Genomic DNA, 22,540 nt, shown 5'->3' on the forward strand with positions numbered 1-22,540 from the left:
TGTGTAAACTGTCATTATGAGAACTCTCACGAACATCTCTGACTCCATAAAAATGGTAAGCCAGCCATTGGACTGTTACAGAAGAGTGGGTCAGGTTTGGAAAGGCACATACATATTCCTTAAAGTGAGACTTACTTTTTTGTTTGTTTATTTGTTTGTTTGTTTGGTTGGTTGGTTGGTTTTTTGAGACAGGGTTTCTCTGTATAGCCCTGGCTGTCCTGGAACTCACTTTGTAGACCAGGCTGGCTTACTTTTAATGGAATCCATAGACCACTGATGGATACGTTCAGAGAAATACACTCATTTTGCATTCGTGAAGTTCTCAACAATTCAGATTATTTATTTTGCCTGGACTTTCCCCCCTTGGAGTTGCAAACACTGAGACTGAAATTAGTCGGGGGGGGGGCTTGTTTCCAAGATTCTTTTCAAATTACTTCTATGGCAATTTAGTCAAGCAACCTGCTTGGAAATAATCTATTTGCAGAACCTAGGTGGGGAAAAAGCTGCCACATTATATAATTCACTGAGCAGGTTTTGGCTTCCACTCTGCCAATCCATCTTAAATAGTGGCTAGTGCCCCGCATCTCACCATACATATGATCAAGCAATTTAGCAGAAAAAGAGAAAGGCCCTGAAACTTGGCATCCTCGTGGACATTTATCTCCGAGAAAACCAAATGGAGCCAACTTTTGCCCGAGTTTAATAGCAAAGCTGTCACATTTTACACAAATGAGTATTGAAGTCTGTTGGCAAATGGGAAGGGGGTGGGGACCGGGAGTGGAGGAGGAGGGACTGCTGACTGGACTCTTTTCAAAGTGGCTCCGGCTTTTAGGGGAGGGGCCAGATGCTCCACTTGGCAGGAGGGACGAAGTAGTTAAAATGATTACTAGCTAGGGGTTGGAACCCCAGGCTCTGGGCATATATAAGAGAGTGCCGCCAGCGCAGAGCGGCTGTTGCTGCTGTTGCTGCTGCTGTTGCTGCTGTTGAAGCCACTACCAGGACACACCAGCTCAGTCCCTTAGAACACAGAGACCTGAGAAGGAAGGGAAGGCAGCTGCTTAGGTTTGCGTTAGAACTCCCGTTTCACCTTTCCAACAGATACAGACAGAGGAACTCATAACACTGTCCCCTGCTCCCAGACACGCCCACGGTGTCCTGCACTCCAGCCCAGTGCGGCACGGGGCAGCCTGGCAGAAGGTCCTCCCTAAAGGCGATGCTTACAGGCATCCTAGCTGCTGCGCTGGGAAGGAGGGAGTAGGACCCAGCAGGAAAGCAAGGAAGCTGCTGGTGAGAGCCACCGGCGGTGGCCGCGCTGCGGGAAGACCTCGTCTTTCCTTCACTGGACACCTGCTGCAGAAGGCTCGCCAGGATGATCCGCATCGCCTCACTCTTGCTGGGAGCTGCGCTGCTCTGTGCCCAGGGAGCCTTTGCCCGAAGGGTGGTCAGTGGTGAGTCAGAGCAGCATAAAACAAGGGACTTGGGATTCTGGGGCGGTATGGAGTACTCTGCACTAGGTTGGGGACTCCTTATAGACTTGGAAAACAGTACTTAGTAGGCGTCCAGAGAGAAGGTGGAAAACCTGTTATTCTTTCCTTTCACCTTCTCCCTGCATAACAGAAAAGTTTCCTTTTTTTTGGAGTGCCTTTTTCTATAGTTGGGGAGCAAGCTTAAGCTAAATATGGAACAGCTCTGTCTCTTCAGGGCAAGAGTCTCTAGTTTATTTGGAAGCAGGTGAGTGGAACACAGGCAGACAGGACTGGGGCACCTGTGAGAGGGGTGTGGTAGAGCCTGGTTGACCAAGCTTGGACATTGAGCAGCTGCTGTGGCATGAACGCCACCTCCTGTTGGTCTGGCTCTAGTCCAGCCAGGGTGCTCACAAGGATGGTTTCTGAGACCAGACCAGTCCAGATGTCTGAGTTTGCAGCCTTTGTTCTCAGGAGGACTGAAGAAGAACAGGGGAGAGCTACTGCCCTGTCGCCTTCGCTTTTGGACTTAATTTCAAAATTAGAACACTCAGGAAACACCTCTTGGAGCTGGGTGGAGGTTTGCTTTGAGATGTTTGTGGTGATGAATTTGGATTTGCTCAAACAACAGGTGCACAATTAAGTCTCTCAAATCAGTGAAAGGTCAAATTTGCAAAACTTCCTTGCTTTGTCTCTTGATTCCCGCTCCCATCCGCACACACAGCCCCGGTGCTCAATGTCATCCACACTGTATCCATCTTCTTCTCTTAGTTTGGGAAAAATCTTTTAAGGCTTTTCTGTGTTTGAGGCAAATGTGAACAGCACCGCACACGGCAGCTGGACAGTCACCCATCGAGAAAGCTCTTGCTATGCTCATCAAACTGTTGGAGTGCGTTTGTTGAATGTTGCTTCTAACATATAAGGCCAACGTGGTTCCTCTGAAAGCTTATCCATCTGTACAGTAGGTGTCACTGATAAAAAGGTTGATGACAGTAACTTAATGGGTTCGGAAAACAGACCTTTAGGATCTAGCATATTAAGGTTGCCTCCAATTTTCTCCTCAGCAGATATTTCACTCAGTCAGATACAATTCAGTCTCCTATAGCTATTTACAGGGTGTTCAAAGCCTATGAGTTAATGTCCCTTTTCTTCCTTATTTAGCAGAAGATAAAGAACTGCATGGAGATCTATCTGGTGGATCAAACTATTTCACGACCTTTGTTTGAGTTTTATATGCAAATAAAACGAATAGCAAAAAAAAATGTACTTTGAACTTATGACACTTTAAAAGCAAATAGAAGCATTTAACTAACTTAAATAATGATTCTTTGTTCTCTTCTTATTTAAATACATTAAAGTTTTGGGGATGGAGAGATATTCAAAGTAGAAAATAGAACTCAAGTGCTTTGTTGATGAAAAGTTTAATTTCCAATATAGTTCTACACAAATTATTCCAAATTTTTGGCTAGTTTTTTTTTTTTTTTTTTTTTTTTTTGGCAATTCATAGGCATCTTGAAGGTGGCATCTGGAAAATTTCTAAGTAACTGATCATGATTTATTTGATTTAGCATAAATAATGATGTTGACTTGAGATTAAAACAATTACTTAGATATGTCTTTCTTATGGATAATTTGATTTTTTCACATTGAAATTTATCCATCTATAAACTGATTTCTGAGTCATAGGATTTGATTAATTCTAGCTGTTATTGGCTGAGCAGAGAGCCGTCTAAAATCTGTTATTTTTGGAGCAATGTTTCCTAACATGTCCACTGTCTGCCTGTTGATATTTTTTCTGAATGGTGTAGCAACTATTTTATGCCACTAGGGACTGGTTACCAAGTCTGATGAGAATTGAGACAGCGTCTCTGCTTTCCACTATTTGGAACATACTTAGAACACATGGAAAATTATTTCTACTTATTACATTTTGGGACAAAAAGGTATAATTACTGTGCAATATCAAATAATCATGTACCCACCATGACCTCAAGAGACAGACACTGACAAACTAAATCTCTGGATATGTTTTTCATATTTCAAAAAAAAATCAACAAAATACATTATAATCCTTTAAGCACACCATTTTAAGGATAAAATATTTTAGGGATAAATACATTTTGAGCAGCTTCACTATCAGCTGATCTACAAAAGATTTAATAGTATCTGATGTAATAAGGCAGTACACAGACACTAATCGTTGTATTTACTGAATTTATGGTTCATGGGAAACTAATTTGAGGATTTGAATTGTATGGTGATTTCTTACTCCACACAGATGTGTGGAGAACATCTGTTGCATCTATTTAAACACTCGGTTCAGAAAGTCACTAGCTGCTGATATTTTTCTTATGACAACTTCTTAAGATTTTTCCGTATGGTATCATATGAAAAAGGGGGATTAAACTTTGAGGTCTCTAGTTTGGAAGACTATGTTTGGAAGCAAGTGACATTTTCAAAAGATTTGTTATTTTAACAAACTTTTTGTTTCTCTTTTAGAGTTGAGAGCACTGGTCTTCCACGCCCTCATGCTGTGATGTGGCATTACCATGTTTCAGGTGTCCCTTACATTTCTCGAGAACTCTCTTACACATGCAGCTTTAACTCTGCTACAGTGGAGATGCACTTTATTGTAAAGGCGGAGTGGAAGCAGACCGTTAGGAACAAGGGTATTAAGCCTTATACTGACGTCAGCAATTCATGCTCTTCAGAGAGTCAGACATCGTCTTTAAATGTACAATCTAACCAGCCACTCTCCACTAACTTTTCACAGCCTATGACTTTTAAGTCATTCTCCTCCATAATTTCATAGAGAATAAAGAACTCAACTATTCACTATAGAGAGAGATCTAGCTGGTGCAACCAATTATATGCAGCCCCCCGCTCTTTTATCGTGAAGAGACTGTAGAATATTGCATAAGTGATGAGCAGTAAGTAGCTTTAAAAAGTGCTTTAGTAGTAAGAAATATACAAATGAAACTGCAGAGCATATTCAAGCTCACAGAAAGATTCCATGACATCATCAAAGTCAAAAATGATGACAGTGCAAATTGCAAAGATGCAATTATTTTAAGTATCTCCTGGGCAAGAAGGGAGCAAATTAATCTTATTACTAGGCATTTAATAAACTACCCATTTATCATAGGCATTATTCCTTACTGGCTATTCATCATTATCTTACAGTGGCAATATCTATACATTAATGCTGGAAAAGCATCTATAATTAAAAAAAAAGGATTCTGAAAGGGGATATCCAGCTGATGCTTCCTTAGTTATTTTTACTGTTTAAAACTCTCTTCTTCAATGAGAGGAGAGGACCTTGGTCCTGTGAAGGCTCTGTGCCCTAGTATAGGGGAATGTCAGGGCCAGGAGTGCGAGGGTTGGGGAGCAGGGGGAGGGTGTAGGGTGTAGGGGATTTTCAGAGAGGAAACTAGGAAAGGGCATTTGAATTGTAAATGAAGAAAATATCTGATTAAAAAAAGAAATATCAGAAGAGAACTTTCAAAAAAAAAACCTCTCTTCTTCTGTGTTAGATCTTCAGTTCATATACATGTGCAATCATTTAGACAACTGTAAAGTGAAGTTTTAAAAATCTGTTGGAATGTACACCACAATAATCTGAATACAGTGACCATTTTTATATTTGATACAACATTCAACTTAGGCCTTAATTGTCATATTGATAAAATAAAATAAAATGACATCATATATATGTGATGTTTTATCTGCTATTTTATAAATATATATATATGTATGTATATATATATATATATATACACACACACACATACATAGATAGATAGATAGATTTGTCCTTAAATTAACTTTGATCTAATTATTCAACATGAAATATTCACACTCAGAAATAAGTTCCCAGTGCACAATCCTGTGCTCATACCAGCAATCAATAACTTTCCAATGGCTATATTAGATCAATGTATCTAACACAGAAGAGACACATGACATGCAGCAAAACCCTTTATTAATAAAGTGTCTTAACTGTCTATTGCTTCAGACACATGTGGAGAAGCATAGATCCAGAGCTCCCAGAGACTAAACCACCAATCAAAGAGTTCCCATGGCTCCATCTGCATATCTAGCAGAGGATGGCCTTATCAATGGGAGGGGAGGCCATTGGTCCTGTGGAGTCTCGATGCCCCAGTGTAGGGAAATGCAAGGGCAGTGAGGCAGGAGTGGGTGGGTGGGTGGGGGAAGCACACTCATAGAAGTAGGTGGAGGGGATATTGGATAGGGGGGTTGCAGAGGGGAAGCCGGGAAAGGGGATAACATTTGAAATGTAAATAAATAAAATATCCAATAAAAAAAGAAAGAAAATGGGTAACAGAAAGTAAACTTGGTTTCAAACACGAGTTTGCAATTATAAGCTGCGTGTGGACAAATTATTCAACACTCTCTATGCCCCTCTTCCTTATTTTAGAGATGGCATGAGAAAAACTACATCACACAGTGGCTGGGAAGATTGAAAGCCTTTTAGTACAGTCTGTGTCTTGTGAATGTGGAGAGGGAAGGAGGAAGGGCTTAGCTTGGTAAGCCCTGTGTCTAGAGTTGAACCTTCTAGGGGCAAAGTTACCTTCTCTAGTCGAATAGTTTATCAGAAGGACCTCTTAGTTGTGTATCAACAGATTTGATTTTCCTTCCTCTTCTAAAGGTGCTAATTGTCTTGGAAGTGATGTCTCAAATATTTGAAATTATTAATCAATCTCAGACAATTATTACATTTTGGGCAATTATTATCATTAGCTTGATGAAACATATAGCCTGTTAGTGATTAAAGTAAGAAAAAATGATCATGAAAGTTTTGCTCATTCTAACTTCCTTCAGTTCTGCTGAACTCAAAGTATTACCTTTTGATTGACTTCTTGAACTCTGAAGTCATATTAGTATATGGGTTTCTATTCATAATCTTTATTTCTATTTTAAATATCAGGATATAAAATATGAGACCACTCTCTTCTCAGAAAGCCCTCTGTGTCTTGGGGGGGGATAAATAAGAAAGGCTGCTGCCACCACCATCCCTGAAGTGATCCAATATGGCATATTTCATTTTCTTAGTGCCAGAGAATAGATTCCAGCTGTAGTGCACTCTGCAATTAAGCGAATCACAATATTCATCTTTCATAAATAATTTAATTTTGGTAAATCAGTCTTAACTTCAAACAAAAATTAAGAAATTGGTCTACTCTTGTGAACTGCAACACAGAACACTTAGAATAAATGGGTCTTTGTTTCATTTAGTTAACGATAATCGGCTTTATTCTCAGAGCTCATGCACCATGGTATTGCAATACCACCAAGTGTTCTAGTATGCTTTGAGCGGTGTAGGAAAGAATGATAGAAAAAGATCAGCTTCTTGGATTCTAGGTGAGCACCTTGAGCTTAGCCAGTCTGACTTGGGTGGGAATGAGCATGCTGTCCCTTTTTTTTATATTTTCAGTTTTTAAAAATTTTTGTTAAAGCATACCAATTTTTAAAATCAAGTGGATCATAACTGAAGAAATTTATATGTCATCTATGTTTTGATTGAACAACATGATCTATATGTGATACTTAGCTAATGTTGGTTACATTTTATTATAGTAAGCTGGATGAGGAAACAATTGACAAACTCACAGCAGCTGAGCATTGCACAAGAAGTATTTTAAATGACATAAAACCAAGTTACTGTTTCTATTCAAGAAGAAATAAATTGTCGTAACTTCATGAGTTTACCCCTGCTTTCTTATAATTGCGAAAACCATTTTCAAACCATATTCAAGTTTTGCCAACATTTATGATTTTTTTCATAAGTATGAAAACCGAGATACTTAATTATGGAAATGACAACAGAATATTAGTTGTGACAGTGACAGGAATGTTTAATAGTCATTACTAAGAATTATCTGTAAATGAAAGTACAGAACTAGGTTGTGCTCAGTGTGTGTTCCTATATATACAAATCTAATATGGGTAAATATTTCTCTCTACAATTCTATGCAAGTTTACTTGAGAAAATTAAAATGTTAAAGTAGTTCTTAAATGTAGAGATTATTTGGTTCCAGATACATACTCAGAACATTTTCATAAAAGTACACAAGACTCTCTTGGATGTCTGTTTTTCTCAATGTTTCTGGAATGCAGAGTGGAAAGTCTTTGTAGATAAGCCAAAAATTAAGGTGACTTTCAAGTAGAGATTCTAAATTGGGACTTTTGTAGAGATAGGTAGTATGAGTATAACCTTAGGGTAGCATTAAACCTTTGTGTGACTTACAGAAAATTTACCCCTCTCATTAACGATTTCTGGAAGATTTTATTCGACTATGATATTTAAATCTAAATGTTAGGGAAGAGAAGGGAGGCCATCGTCGCTGTTCTCTAGGAAGTCAGGCTTTTCCAGGAGTGGGAAAGCCACATCGGATCTGCCCTAGCAGAGCTTGTCTGGGAATTAGGGCAGCATTTGTTTCCCAGCTGTTCGAGTTCCCCTGTGATAGCAGCCAAATGGAATCAGCTGAAGTGCAGCAGCAACCTCCATAGCTCCAGCCTCTGCTCATTTTGCCACGGCTTGGACCAAATGTGCGCAGTAAGGTGGAAATCATCATTCCTTCTATCCGCATTAACTGATTTTACATAAGCCATAATGATTGTGCAGTATGCCTATAATTCCCAAGAAACTGCCTTGCTCTCCCTGACCTGGTAGGAGCTTTTAAGCTCAAACATGAAGACTCAGCTGGTACTCACCCAAGGTCCTCTGGGTTAACATCTCTGTTCTTGCTAATAAAAGGCTTCTGTCTTGACTCCTCCAGGAGCCCTCTTTTGTGCTGCCATCCTTCTCTCTCTTGTTCATTTATTGAGAACATGAACTACTCCATCTATAGGGAGAGATTGCCTGGCATAGCATTAGGTGTGGATTTTTAAAAACACAATTCTTATTTTTATTGGTTATTTTATTTACTTACATTTCAAATGTTATCCTCCTTCACGACTCCCGCACTGCAAACTCCCTATTCTAAGCCCCCTATCCCCTGCTTCTATGAGAGTCCTCCCCCACCCACCCACCCAGTCCTGCCTCACTGTCCTGGCATTCTCTGACACTGGGGCATTGAGCCTCCACAGGACCAAGGGACTCCCCTGCCATTGATGCCAGATAAGGTAATCCCCTGCTACATTTGTATCTGGAGCCATGAGTCTCTCCATGTGTACTTTTTAGTTGGTGGTAAAATGCAATTGGTTATCTAGGTATCATTAGTAATTTTCTTTAAAATGTAACATAACAGTATTAGATATTTCTGCATCATACTTAGAGCCCTCCTAACATTCTATTATATGTGTTATCTCTATTTTATAAATGAGTAAATGTCTATTATACTTTATGTCTTTGCTGTGTATAAACCAGGGATAAACTTATCTTTTAGTATATCAAAGATAACGGGTGGTGAGTATATAAATCATATCAAGGTAGCCTCTTAAGGAGCCCTATTTTGTTACATATAAATCCAAGTTATTCACAAAAACATTATGAACTAACCAGTACCCCAGAGCTCTTGACTCTAGCTGCATATGTATCAAAAGATGGCCTAGTCGGCCATTACTGGAAATAGAGGCCCATTGGACTTGCAAACTTTATATGCCCCAGTACAGGGGAACGCCAGGGCCAAAAAGTGGGAGTGGGTGGGTAGGGGAGTGGGGGGGGTGCATTGGGGGACTTTTTGGATAGCATTGGAAATGTAAATGAGGAAAATACCTAATAAAAAAATTTTAAAAACCATCTTGTTATTCTGTTTCTCTTTCCATTGAGATCATGCAAAGTAATCTTTTTAAAAAAGCAATATTTAAAAGTGCTTGAGTGAAATACAAGGCTAAATGTCTTAGGGGTGAAAATTTGGAACTTGAACACTCAGGGGAATGTAGCTAAGATAATTTTGGAAACTTAGAAATATATAAAGGATAGACTAGATGAAAATAGGGTGAGAGCTTGCTTCTTAAATACAATAATGAAAATATAGGCTGGTAAGAATCATTGGAATTTTATAAGGAACAACTATTTTAGACAGTGAAATCATCACAAAACCTAATAATAGGAATAACTTTTCAAAATTATTCATGATTTATAATAGAAATGACCATTGCTATTTCTATTGCCTCCTGTCAATGAGTGTTTATTTAAAACTTATTTACCCTACTAAAACCTTTAAGCTCCTTTTCCATGGCCATTTTTACAGATATATAAATTTTTATTAAAGTTAAAGTTAGTTTAGCTTGTATATTAATTTGTTTGCACTTTTCCGTGTATAGCTCCAGAGTTCACAATCCAGTTAGATAGCTTGTTTGCATTTCTAAATAACTATTTTATGTTTCCTTCCTTTGTCAAGATCCTGAACACTAATCTCTTAAATACTGTTGTGGGAATAATGGTCTTCTGCCAATTTCTGCATGCTCCGGCCTTGAATGTCATTCCTTATCACAAATTGAAGTTTCAGGGGCTGGGGTATTGTTTTAATGTTGGTGTGATATAGTTGCTTAGCATGACAGACTGCAATTAAGAGTAAAACATTGCAAATGCTTCATTTACCCCAGTATTTAAGCATGGTCCCTCACCCTACATGTGACAACTTTTCACACATACTACAAAATTCAATAGACGGTATAAGAGAATGCCAAACATTATACTTGGTTACTGGGAATAAAGACTCGGGTCTTCATGCTGATACAGCAAACATTCTACCCATAGAGCCTCTCCCAAGCCTTGTCATTACTTTTATAAATTGAAAATAATAAACTAGAAAGGTAAACTTTCTGATCTTATTGTGTGAGAAAGCACTCTTAAAATATTTTTGTCAGTCCTTTAAGAATGTCACACAGGATAATTTTTTATCATATTCAGCTCAACTCTATTCCTTAATTCCTTTCAGATCTTCTACCCTACCCCTTCCCAACTTCATGGCTTCTTCTTTTTAAAATTCATAACTAATCAACTATAATATGTGCTGTCCATATACTTCTTGGTGTGAGACCATCCAATCAAACAGTTAAAGAGAACTGACTGTCTCTCTCCAAGAAACTCAGATGTCCACAGTTAGGTGGGGCCTCGTGACACTCTTCCCACTCCATAATAAAATGCTGACTGGCTTCATTCTGAGCAGGTCGTGTGTAGGCAATTACAACTGCTGTGGGTTCCTGAATCTAGTGGTCCCATCATGCCTATAAAACAGTTTTGACCTCACCCTTCCTAACCTTTGGCTCTTACACTCTTTCTACACCTTTTCCAAGGCCTTGGGTAGGAGGGTCTGACATAGATGTCTTATTGCTGGAAGAGCACTCTATAGTCACCCTTTCTTTGCAGAGTTTCTGTGATAACCAGCATCTGCTGCACAAAGACACTTTTCTGATGTGGTGCCCCATTCTATGAGTAGAGACACGTGAGTTTAGAGGGAAAGTTTGATAATATGTATACTCACCAAAAACAACAGTTGTAGCTTCACCTTGGAGGCCTGTGAACTCCCCAATCATTAGTTCTTGACCAAATTTGCAATACTGGGCATGCATGCACTTTATCCTGGAGAGGTGGGACTTAAGTCCAATCACAGAGTAGTTGTTTACACCCATAACTATCATGCCACTAATGCAGCCATGGACATACTTTGGAGAAAAGAATTCTTGATGTTTTCTCTTTTGAATTGTTCTTTTGTTGTAATTGACATCAAACTTTGTGAATAGAGACCTCACAATCAATTTGTCTGTCTGTTTATTTATTTATTTTTGCTTTAGGTCAAAAGGTGTGTTTTGCTGATGTGAAACATCCCTGCTACAAAATGGCGTACTTCCATGAACTGTCTAGCCGGGTGAGCTTCCAGGAAGCAAGGCTGGCTTGTGAAAGTGAAGGGGGTGTCCTCCTGAGTCTTGAGAATGAAGCTGAACAGAAGTTAATAGAGAGCATGCTTCAGAACCTGACAAAACCCGGAACAGGTATTTCAGATGGTGACTTCTGGATAGGACTTTTGAGAAGCGGAGATGGCCAAACATCGGGTGCCTGCCCAGATCTCTACCAGTGGTCTGATGGAAGCAGCTCCCAGTTCCGGTAAGCTATGACTGGATTCCGAAGTGTTAATTTGAACCCTGCTGGAGTCAGTGTGGCACAAGAAAAGCTATGATACATATTGCTAAGTGTCCCCATGGGTCTCTATTTGTAGAAACTGGTACACTGATGAACCTTCTTGTGGGAGTGAAAAATGTGTAGTCATGTACCACCAACCAACTGCCAATCCTGGCCTAGGAGGTCCCTACCTTTACCAGTGGAATGACGACAGGTGCAACATGAAGCACAATTACATCTGCAAGTATGAACCAGGTAAAAGACATCCATAGCTATGGTAGATTTTTGTGCATGTCTGTTCATATGAGACTTTGTCTTTACAGTTCCCAGCCTTTCTCTGTTATTCCTAGGAAAGAGGCATTACCCCACAGCTTGCCCTGTTAATGTACTGAAGCACATTGTTTGCAGTGGAGTCAACCTAGCAGTAGGCTGAGTAAAGGGGAATGGGCAGAAACCACTTGTGAGCAAAGGTCTTTCCAAGAGAAAATAATAATGTATACAAAGACCAAACTGTTCTCATATTTTGTAAATGACCAATGTCTATATGACAATATCTTAAAAACCGAGACTGTAAGGAAGGTCGGCATAGGCTACCAATGTGCCTATGGACATTCATGCTTGTGAGCAATAGTTCCTTGGTTTATTCTTGCTGAATTTAGGGAAGTGAAGCCGCTTTCTTCAGTTTCATTAGTACATCATGTCATAGCATAATGCTTGCCATGTGGTCCTTTACTTAAGTGTAACGTCTTTCGCCATAGTTAAAAGGATTAATTTCACATTATTTTCTTACTCTGATTTGTATCCTTAGAAAAATGACACTTTCGTCAGTTTTCTTTTGTCATGTGCTGTAACTGGGGAAATTACCTTGACCTAAGGCACATTAATGTGGCTTCCTGCTGAAGTAGTGAAATTGAGTTACTTTAATAAGACACTTCAATTGAGCTAGAATTTCACCTAAAAGAAGGACTAATCAAAGATGTGCAAACATATATTTGATCCTCTTAGACACTAGAGTTAGAAACTTAAGCCTTGACATATTTATTTTTCTATTTTTCTCCACAATGTTGGAGTCATATTAACTTTTCTGAAGGATTGTCCGCATGGCCTCATAACATGTGCCCATAAAAGGCAATTATAACCAAGTACCAATGTTCATATTATTCTTTTGAAATTACACAATTTCTTTTCTCATAAAGCCATGAAGCACAAGAGATTATTGGATTAGATTCACTCTTGTGTTTGTCCTTCTCTCCAGTATATTAGCCAACTTTTTATATCCCTGGTGAGTTTATACTTTGCCCTTGGTTGCTGTCATTACACTCCTGGAAGCCTTTGCAAACTAAGTCTGTTATTCGTTTGTATTCTTTCTAATTGTTTCTTTGAGAAATACAATTGAAATTCTGGGATATTTTAAATGTGCTGTAACACTCAACATTTATTCATGTCAAAATTTTAGTATTCATTATATTATTAATTAATCTTATTATTTAGTAATTATGATTTAGTACTTGTCAATGTCAAGGGTTAAAATGAGTATAGTTAAGTAATATGTATGTGTATTTATGTACATGTTATATGCTTGACCAGTTTGAAATTTATTATTTACTTTCCTATTTTTTACTCCCATATATTATCTAATAGCATGGCCAATAATGTTGAAAATGTTTTTAAAAATTACCCTGGTTATTCAGAAATGGATGTTTCAATTTTAAGTTGTTTTTTTTCTCCTCTACTGAAACACATACATATTCTTTCAGTTCACTGATATCTCTATCTATCTATCTATCTATCTATCTATCTATCTATCTATCTATCTACATATAAAATCTCCATACTTCTAAATGTATTATTCATGCTAATTTTGCCTTCTGGGGCTGTTTACATCTCAAATAATATCCCCCTTCTTGGTTACTCCTCCACACCCCCCCATTCCATCTACTCTCTCCCCCATCTCCTTTGCTTCTAAGAGTGTATTCCCTAACTCACCCACCCACCCACTCCTGCCCCACCACTCCAGCATCCCCCTACACTGGAGCATCAAGCCTCCACAGGACCAAGGGCCTCCCTTCCCAATGATGTCAGATAAGGCCATCCTCTGCTACCTATGTATCTGGAGCCATTGGTCCCTCCATGTATACTCCTTGGTTGGTAGTCTAGTCCCTAGGAATTCTGGGTAGTTCACAAATTATTGTGTACTCCTGTAACCCTTTATCATTACTGACTGTAGCAGGCTAATTTAAGTGCTGTACCACTCTTGGTTGTTAATGAAGTTTGGGTTATAAAGGGAATTCATCAAATTGGTTCTTTTGTTTAAACATAATTAAATATTGACTACTATTAGTTGATTTTTTTGTACATTTAAATTCAGAATATATATTTGCCTGCAAACTATTCAGAAATCAAAATCAACCTTTTTTCACATTCTTAAATTCTTTTCTTTTCTTTTTTTATTTATTATTTTCTTTATATACATTTCAAATGCTGTCCCAAAAGTTCCCTATACCCTCCCCCCAACCTGCTTCCCTACCCACCCACTCCCACTTCTTGGTCCTGGTGCTATATGCACTGGGGCATATAGAGTTTGCAAGACCAAGGGGACTCTCTTACCAATGATGGCCGACTAGGCCATCTTCTGCTACATATGCAGTTAGAGACACGAGCTCTGGGGGTACTGGTTAGTTCGTATTGTTGTTCCACCTATAGGGTTGCAAACCCCTTTAGTTCCTTGGGTACTTTCTCTAGCTCCTCCATTGGGGGCCCTGTGTTTCATCCAATAGCTGACTGTGAGCATCCACTTCTGTGTTTGCCAGGCACTGGCATAGCCTCACAAGAGACAGCTATATCAGGGTCCTTTCAGCAAAATCTTGCTGGCTTATGCAATGGTGTCAGTGTTTGAAGGCTGATTATGGGATGGATCCCCAAATCAACCTTCTTTATTGTTTGTTGATTCATTTTACTTTTATTGACACTTGCATTTTCTTGTATAATTATTATGCATGATTCCTATGCTAATTATTACAGAGATTCATCCAACAGAGCCCGCTGAAAAGCCGTATCTTACAAACCAACCTGAAGAGACCCATGAAAATGTGGTTGTTACTGAAGCAGGTGATTTTCTTCTAAGCCTTTTAACTCTCACCCACAGAACCATGCTTTGAACAAATGCTTCATTCTAACCCCAGTGAAATTTTTCTTGTGGTTCAGGGATGTGGTACGTTAATTTTGGTCCCCTCAACACTTTTGAACTTCATTAGACATAATTATGCAATGATACATTTTTAAAAGAAAACCTTTTCTTTAAATTTCTATTTGAAATGGAACCATCTAGTATGAAAGTAAGTGAGCAACAGTAACGCCTGTATCTACAAAGCATTTCCCAATATAATGTGGTGTCTGTCATTCCAACTAACTTGTTTAGCGACTTAGAACAACAGTAGTTTGCTGTTGAATGTACAGGGCTCATCTGAGGTAGAGATAAGTTATAAATAAGGCTGATTATAGATTCTATAGACTTCCATGGTATAAAATCCTCTATGAGACCAATTTTACACTATCACTGTGATATTACTATGTGGCGTGTTGGAAGGGGTGCATACAATGGGTTCTCTATCTCACTGTCACCCCAGATGACAGAGTAAAAAACACATCCAATCTTGATGTGAATTCCCTATTAGATAGAAACTCCTTAGACTTTTATTTTTAAATCATAACCTAAACCATATAGACAGAAATGTCTTAGCTATTTCTTTTGTTAATATTGATCCAAAGACCCAAGTGTTTCAAAATCAATAACTCCTACATATAATTTTGTATTTTTTCATCAGTATTGGAAATATTAACAGTAATTTGAAAAGAAAGTATTTCACAGATCCTTAAAATGTTTCCTGGACCTGGTGAAGGCTCAGGAAGAGGACTGAGCACAACCACTAGTTTCTACATTTTAATCCTACTAGACTAGCATCTAGCATGTGGGGCACACACACACACACACACACACACACACACACACACACACACAAGGAATAAGTAAAGAAAGGGATCTTGGAGCACATGGAGTGGGGAGTGAGGGCTGACTTGGATTAAAATAAAGTGAATTCACATATGAACTTAAAAATATGTTAAACAGCAACATATCTCTGAATTACCAATAACTAGGTCTCTCTAAACACACCCCTTAGCAAAAGAAAGGATGCACAGTGAAGTGAGCTAACTATGGCCAACAGTTGTCAGAATTATGAACATTTGTGATAGTGTTGACTAACTTTCAGTTTGTAAGCCAGATGTCATGTTCCTCAACGTGTCCTTTTGCAGATATGTATTAAGGCTCTGTGCTTTTCCTGTTTCAGATATCTGCTTTTAACATCATTCATAATAGTAAACATAATTAAAATCATTAGTAAACAATTAAACTACGGATATTTTATTCTTATTTTACCCTCTTACATATAATATATATAAAATCATGGTTGATAAAGCCATTTCATGCTCTGTACATCTTGAGTGTTGGTAAGTTTCTTTAAAATATACTAAGAATATCTGTCATTATGGAGTGTGATAGAGTAGGCTTAGAAGAGCACTTCTTTTCAGAGTTTAATTAAATCATGCTGTTGTCTCCCGCATCTTATGTCTCTAGGTTAGGACTGTGTCACTGCATACATGTGCTTATTTGTCATTTAATCCCAAACGCTTCCACTTTATCATGACACTGGGCTTATTGAGTAAGAGAATTCATTATCTTCTAGGTGAACCATGATTATAATAATTGTTATGACTTAGCATAAAATCTTTAGTTGTCCAATGATTCAGAAAATTAATAAAATGAGACAGGTAAGATTAATGCATTTTGAAAATCAGCTCATGTTGGAAACACAAATGTAGTAGAAATTTTAAAACCACGCATATTTAATTGAGCATGTCAACCAGGGCATTACAATTTGGTTTGGGCTGTTTTCAAAGCATCCATGTATTTTTAATATGGCTTTGTACTTGGAATTTACTTATTTTGGTAAATATTATATTTTACCTTAAGCTTTAAGGACATGTGTTCATAACCTTGTATTGGGGTCCTTCCTGGGCTATCACTGAACACTAAGTTTATTTTTCTTTTGTAGGCATAATTCCCAATCTAATCTATGTTATTATACCAACGATTCCGCTGCTCTTACTGATACTGGTTGCTTTGGGAACCTGCTGTTTCCAGATGTTGCATAAAAGGTAAAAAACATATTGCTGTCCAGATAATTAAAGGAAAAAAAAAACCCTTTAAATATACTTTGAGACATCTTTAAAAAAATGTTACCAAGTCTTTAATGTATTTTAAAGAGTTTTAGTGTTCTTAGCTGTCAGTAAAATTCCAGCATAAATTTTATATTTACTATATAAATTACTATAGTACATTCTTGGATTTAATGAGACGCCCAGTGTCTCCTTTATACTTCCTAAGTCCTGTGGGCTGTGTGCTTTTCAGTTTCTTTTTTTCAGTCAGGAAGATGGTGTGTCACCTTTACTTGTCTTGTGTTGTACAGTTACTGTATGTTGTGTATTTGAAGTTTGAGTGCTTATAACCTCATATGAGATGCACTATACCATCCAGTCTCTGGACTGGTAAATTAAAAAAAAAAAAAAAGTTAAACCATTCGATCAGTTTGAAGGTATACTTGTAGTATAAATCCAACATTCAAATCATAGCCTTTTTTTTTTATTTCAAAAAGACATCTTTAGATTAGGAAATTAAGTATAGTTATAAAGATAGCAAGGTGAGTGTGGTAGTTTGAAAGGTTGAGACAGGATTATCATGAATGTAAAGCCAGCTTAAGTGACCGTTCTCAATGATAATAATAATAATAATAATGATAATAATAATAAAAGGAAAAGCATTATTTTTCTAACACACATACACTCACACTCACACACACACACACACACACATACACACACACACTCACTCACACACACACACACATACTCACACACACATTCACACTTACTGATATATACACACACTCACACACATATTCACACACACATTCACACTTATACATACACACTCACACACACACACACTCACACACACATACTCACACAGACATTCAAACTTACTCATACATATACACACTCATATACATACTCACACACACAAATACACACACTCACACACATTCTCTCTTTCTCTTTCTCTCTCTCTCTCTCTCTCTCTCTCTCTCACACACACACACACACACACACACACACACACACACACAGTGGGTACTGTCTGACAGATATTTTGAAATAAAATGATATGTCCAAATGGCAAGATTTCCAGGGAGTCAATGAAGTGAACATCTCACGTGTAGTACAGTTTGGCAATTAAATTCACAAAATATGTTTCCATGAAAAAACATAGAAGATGCATTTAAGAGAGGACGGATTTGTTAGAATAAATGGCCCCTTTGCTAATGGTTAAATAACTGTCCAAAGGGAAGGCTTGCATCATACAAGCACCTGCAAGTGAAATCATTTTCTCTTCCTGTTTCATTATATTTCCCTTAAATAAATTCTAAAGAACCTGAAAAGTTGCAACCTCTTCAAAATGTTAATCATAAATTGCTAATTATGCTAATTGCATTGCTAGTATGTATTTATAGGTGATCTAATTTAGGCATGCCTGGTAGCACATGCCTTCAATTACAGAACTTAGGAGCTTAGAAAGAGAAGGACTATGAGTTTGATTCTAACCTCTACTACATACCAAGAACATATCTTAAACAAACAAGAAAGCAGACCCTGTTAACCAAATCAAATCAAATCAAGTCAAATGAAATGAAATGAAATGAAATCAAATTAAAACAAGAATAACAAAGGAAAAAATCGAATAAAACAAAACAATAACTTTTGAAAGTATGAAAATCATTTAAAAATAAGGGGGTTAAGCTCTGGCAATTAATACTAAATTTTGAGACCCTTTTAATTTTCATTAAAAGACAAGTTAAACACTGTAAATTTATTTTCCTGTACACACACACACACACACACACACACACACACACACACACACGAAAATAAATATGTCATTTCTTGTCCTAATTCCTAAGACTATGGATGGAAACATGTTGATCTCTTACTGGGAAAGCAGTGGTGTAGGGGGATTACAAATCTCTTCTAACCCAGACAGGCTGTTTAAAGTGGCCATTTAAATCATTTAAATAGCAGCTCCATTAGTAAACACTAAATATATGATTCAAACGTTCTCACTTGTCAAGTGAAATGTGCTAACACGTCGAGCAACAGTGGCACTGCCTTGAAGGTTTGTTTTGTTTTTCCCAAGAGTGGTTGTTTTCATTTAAAAGATCTGTGGCTGTTTTCACGCATTTGAAAATTTCAGTGTGAGAAAATAAACCAAAATTGGGCCCTGTCAGTTGCCGGGATGAGCTTAAGTCCTTTGTCCATCATTCTTAGATCCTCCCCTTTTCCTTTCTTCCAGGAAAGCAAGGAGACACTTCATCAAAGACTCCACTCCATTATCATCTGAGTGCCTTGCAGAAAGTTTAAATTCCAATCTGGTACACATGGCGGGTTCTCTCATTCCATACCATTTCCAAAATAACTCTCCTTCCCTTAACTAGTAGAACATTTTTTAGTGAATGATTAAGCACAATTGAGGCCACATGGATATCTTAACTACTTTTCTTACCATTTAAAATCCCTTCCTCTTCATAAACTTTGCCTGACTTACTTTCTCTTCATGCTGGATATACCTGGTAACATTATGTTGATCTTATTGATTAGAAGGAATATCCATAGAATGTGTAATTTGGAATTTTATTTATCACCACAACACTCAAATTGATATGAAGCAAGTGTTTTTGCATCATAATGCTCAAGGCTTTAGAAGTAGATCTTTTTGTCTTTAAAGAGTTCTGCAAATCGACAGGATGGTGGAATGTTGCAAAGGTGTATCTGTGAGTGGGGGCCAAAAGCTATTAGGGGTTGAACTGTGGGAACCTTGGGCCCACATAAGGACTAAACATAGGGGGCTGTGGATAGACCAAGTGAAAGATTATTTCCAGGAAACGAAGGCAAAGAAATGCAGATCTTGACATTTGATCTTGGGGATACTTACAGGCACTTTTACCGTAGCCAGAACAATGACTACTATGGGAAAGAACAAACTGAATCCCAGGCACAATCCCATAAGGGCCTAGGTCTCGTTCTAGGGAATGGAACTTACATGTCAGACCTATCTTGGAGGAAGAACTCACAAGCCCCCGAGTCCGTGAATGTGCATCTGCCTTGGACATACATTGATTCGAGAGAGAGGCACAATGAACCTTTCAGTACACAAAGGACTTAAATCCAGTTTAGGAAGACTAAAGGAAAAAAAAAAACAATAGATGGTTACTTGCACCTAGGACTGGAGCATGTGTTTGGGAACGATTGGACACTAATTGTATCAACAATTATATCAGAGTGCCCATAAAGCGAGATTCAGAAACCTGGCCAAAGAAAACAAGGTTTATTGGGGGAGGGGGGAATGGGAGGTTTTAGTACTCTGCTGGGCACTGTTGCACATGCGTGTTTGAGCTCTATGGTTAGTGAAAAGATACAAATATGCAAATATGCTTGTCTGTTCTCAACACTTATAAGAACTGTTTGCCATTTTTACATCTTGGAATAATCTAGACTTTTTTTTTGTAGGAATGGAAAGTATTCTCAGGAGGGAAGAAGAACTCATAATATCTGTCTGACTGTCTCCATTTGGACCGAGACACATTTAGTTTGATACGACTCAAGAACTGAATTTATTTCTTCTTATGTTTTTTTTCCAGTAAAGGAAGATCAAAAACTAGCCCGAATCAGTCTACACTGTGGATTTCAAAAAGCACGAGGAAGGAAAGTGGCATGGAGGTATAATAATGAACTGGCATTGTTCTGGAAAAATAAAATAGTTTTGTAATCGTTGATCAATGTAAGGAATGGCATCATCACCTTGGAATGGCTTGAAATCTCAAAGGATCTGCAAGATGGACTGTAAGCTCCCCCTTGAGGCAAATGTCAAAATAATTTTTAGAAGTTTATAGTTTCACTTACAACATATGCTGAGTGAGACCTGGTTACTCTCCTAAAGGATACACCTAAATTTCATGTAAAAGAAATGGACCATGCGGATATAATTTCTGTGGACCAATCTGGAATACCTGTGTTGGGAGTAGTTACTCTTGCTCTCTTTCTTTTTTCATCTTCATAAATTTTGATCTATGTCATGTAATATAAATTGTATTTCAATTTACGGTGTGCAGAAACATTCTACCTTTGCAAAAGTGTTTGATGAAAATAGAGTGTTCTGATATTTATATTTATGACATTTGATTTTTACATATATAGTGTTTTCATTAAAAACTGAATTCACACAGACACAAAGAAATCCTTGCATAGGGAAAACATTTCTTTGGTAGGATAGTTCATGTTTGTTCTGTTTCTTTGCTTTGGGTTCGATAAAGTTTAGGAAGTATCTTCAGAAATAAGAAACTATTTCATTGACTGTGCTGTTAATCTGCTGAAACACTTTACTTAGAGGCAAGAACTGTCTAACTTCAATTGTGCAAGACACGTGCCTTACAATTATTCTTAATTTAAAATTAAACAGATTTTTGTAATAAAGTATCTTTAATAATACTTGTATAGACACCAATAGAGTTAACCTTGAAAAAAATGGCATCTGCAGTACAAATCACAGGTCTTCACATGTTGCCTATAGAATTGCAAATAGCTCCCCAGAGTGTCAGGAATCAATGTGGCTCCTCCCTTTCAATCAAACAGAGTAACTATTTGAAGGCTTTGGAGTCAGACAGTTGCTGTTTGGCTGAGGTTCTCCTAACTGAATTTAGCCTGTATAATATATAAAGCTCAATGGTTTCCAGCAGTGTGATGCTAAGCAGAACACACTGATATTAATGATTAAAAGAAGAAGAAGAAGAAAAACAAAACTACAAATCACATCATTTAATGGGCCAGGGACTCGAGGTTGCTGATGTTTGCTTATCTTTGATGAGTGTTGTTTGTGGTTGTGAACTGTGGCTTCCTTCTGTCTGATGGAGTTTCCTCAACACGTAGCACTTGTTCTTCTCAAGAGAGTTGTAACTATTTTGTCTTCAAATGTCCCTGTGTCACTTTTAGCCAAATAAAGAGTTCTTGTTTCTGAAGAATGATCTTTGGTGTTGTCTACATTCTTAAGGGACCAAGGCCCAGATGTGTTTCATCATTACCTGAGGATGAAATCAAACATTGCATGTGAAGAGCCCAGACAGCGGCAGATCTGAAGGAACAGGGATGTTTCTTCTTTCTCTGTCAGTCTTGTTCAGTTAGACAGTCCTTAAGTAGACTTGGTTTTTCCAAACAAGAGGCAAAAATGGGCTCTCAGATCTTTTCCTGCTGCCTTGAGACTGAATGGACAACTGCATTCTAAGCTCAGCTGCCCCCACTTAGCTCCATCCTTTTGGGTCAAATGGGAGGCCAGCTGTTTGGATCTATGTTTTGCCTGTATGCCAACTCCACTCGTTTCTCCATTTAGCTATCCAGAACTCTAACAGCTGAAGGATGGAAGCACAAACTGAAAGGGGAAGGCTGGTGTTTCTTTTATTATCAAGGTCAGGAAAGCATCCAGTGTTAATGGCAAACTCCATCTGTGACAAGGGTGGGAAAACAATTCTCTGTCCTCTTAAAAGATGGTGATGATACCATCTTTGAAAAGGGTTTGTAAAGTTTTAGCTGGCCCTTGCAAAACCGGTACATGATGTAACTGCTCTGTATTTTTCAGAACATAGTGTTAATATATGTTGGGAAATGATCCATTCAAGTATTCACAAACAAACCACACACTCGCTTCTTCTTCTTATTTTCCCTTCTAGGTTGAGGTTATTGGCAAGGTTTTCCTGAGAAGAGTGTGCAGAGACCTTTGATTATTAGTGTCAGTGCTTGTGGGAACATGCAGTCCCCTATCATCTGGGCGAAT

General features: G+C 38.0%; 1 protein-coding gene across 5 annotated transcripts; it reads left to right on the forward strand.

Moving 5' to 3' along the window:
* The first annotated feature begins 841 nt into the window (after nt 1-841).
* Chodl (chondrolectin) lies at nt 842-21,737 on the forward strand. 5 transcript variants are annotated; one of them, XM_006523031.4, is made up of 7 exons: nt 842-1,448; nt 11,226-11,535; nt 11,648-11,805; nt 14,572-14,658; nt 16,662-16,764; nt 19,013-19,091; nt 20,227-21,737. In XM_006523031.4, the coding sequence occupies exons 1-7, from the start codon at nt 1,370-1,372 to the stop codon at nt 20,263-20,265; spliced, it is 855 nt and encodes a 284-aa protein (XP_006523094.1). In that variant the 5' UTR covers nt 842-1,369; the 3' UTR covers nt 20,266-21,737. The 5 variants fall into 5 exon arrangements, with proteins under 5 accessions (XP_006523094.1, XP_006523095.1, XP_006523093.1 ...); XM_006523032.3 differs by having other exon boundaries at nt 20,358-21,737; XM_006523030.4 differs by having other exon boundaries at nt 19,013-21,737.
* The last annotated feature ends 803 nt before the right edge of the window (nt 21,738-22,540 follow it).

This window comes from Mus musculus, chromosome 16 (genome assembly GCF_000001635.26).
Source record: "Mus musculus strain C57BL/6J chromosome 16, GRCm38.p6 C57BL/6J".
NCBI lineage: Eukaryota > Metazoa > Chordata > Mammalia > Rodentia > Muridae > Mus > Mus musculus.

Excerpts from the sequence above, each read along its gene's own strand:
- Chodl (XM_006523030.4), top strand. The coding sequence starts at position 1,370 with ATGATCCGCATCGCCTCACTCTTGCTGGGAGCTGCGCTGCTCTGTGCC. Across the intron at positions 11,806-14,571 it reads CATCTGCAAGTATGAACCAG|AGATTCATCCAACAGAGCCC; the intron begins GTAAAAGACATC and ends TAATTATTACAG. Across the intron at positions 14,659-16,661 it reads TGTGGTTGTTACTGAAGCAG|GCATAATTCCCAATCTAATC; the intron begins GTGATTTTCTTC and ends TTTCTTTTGTAG.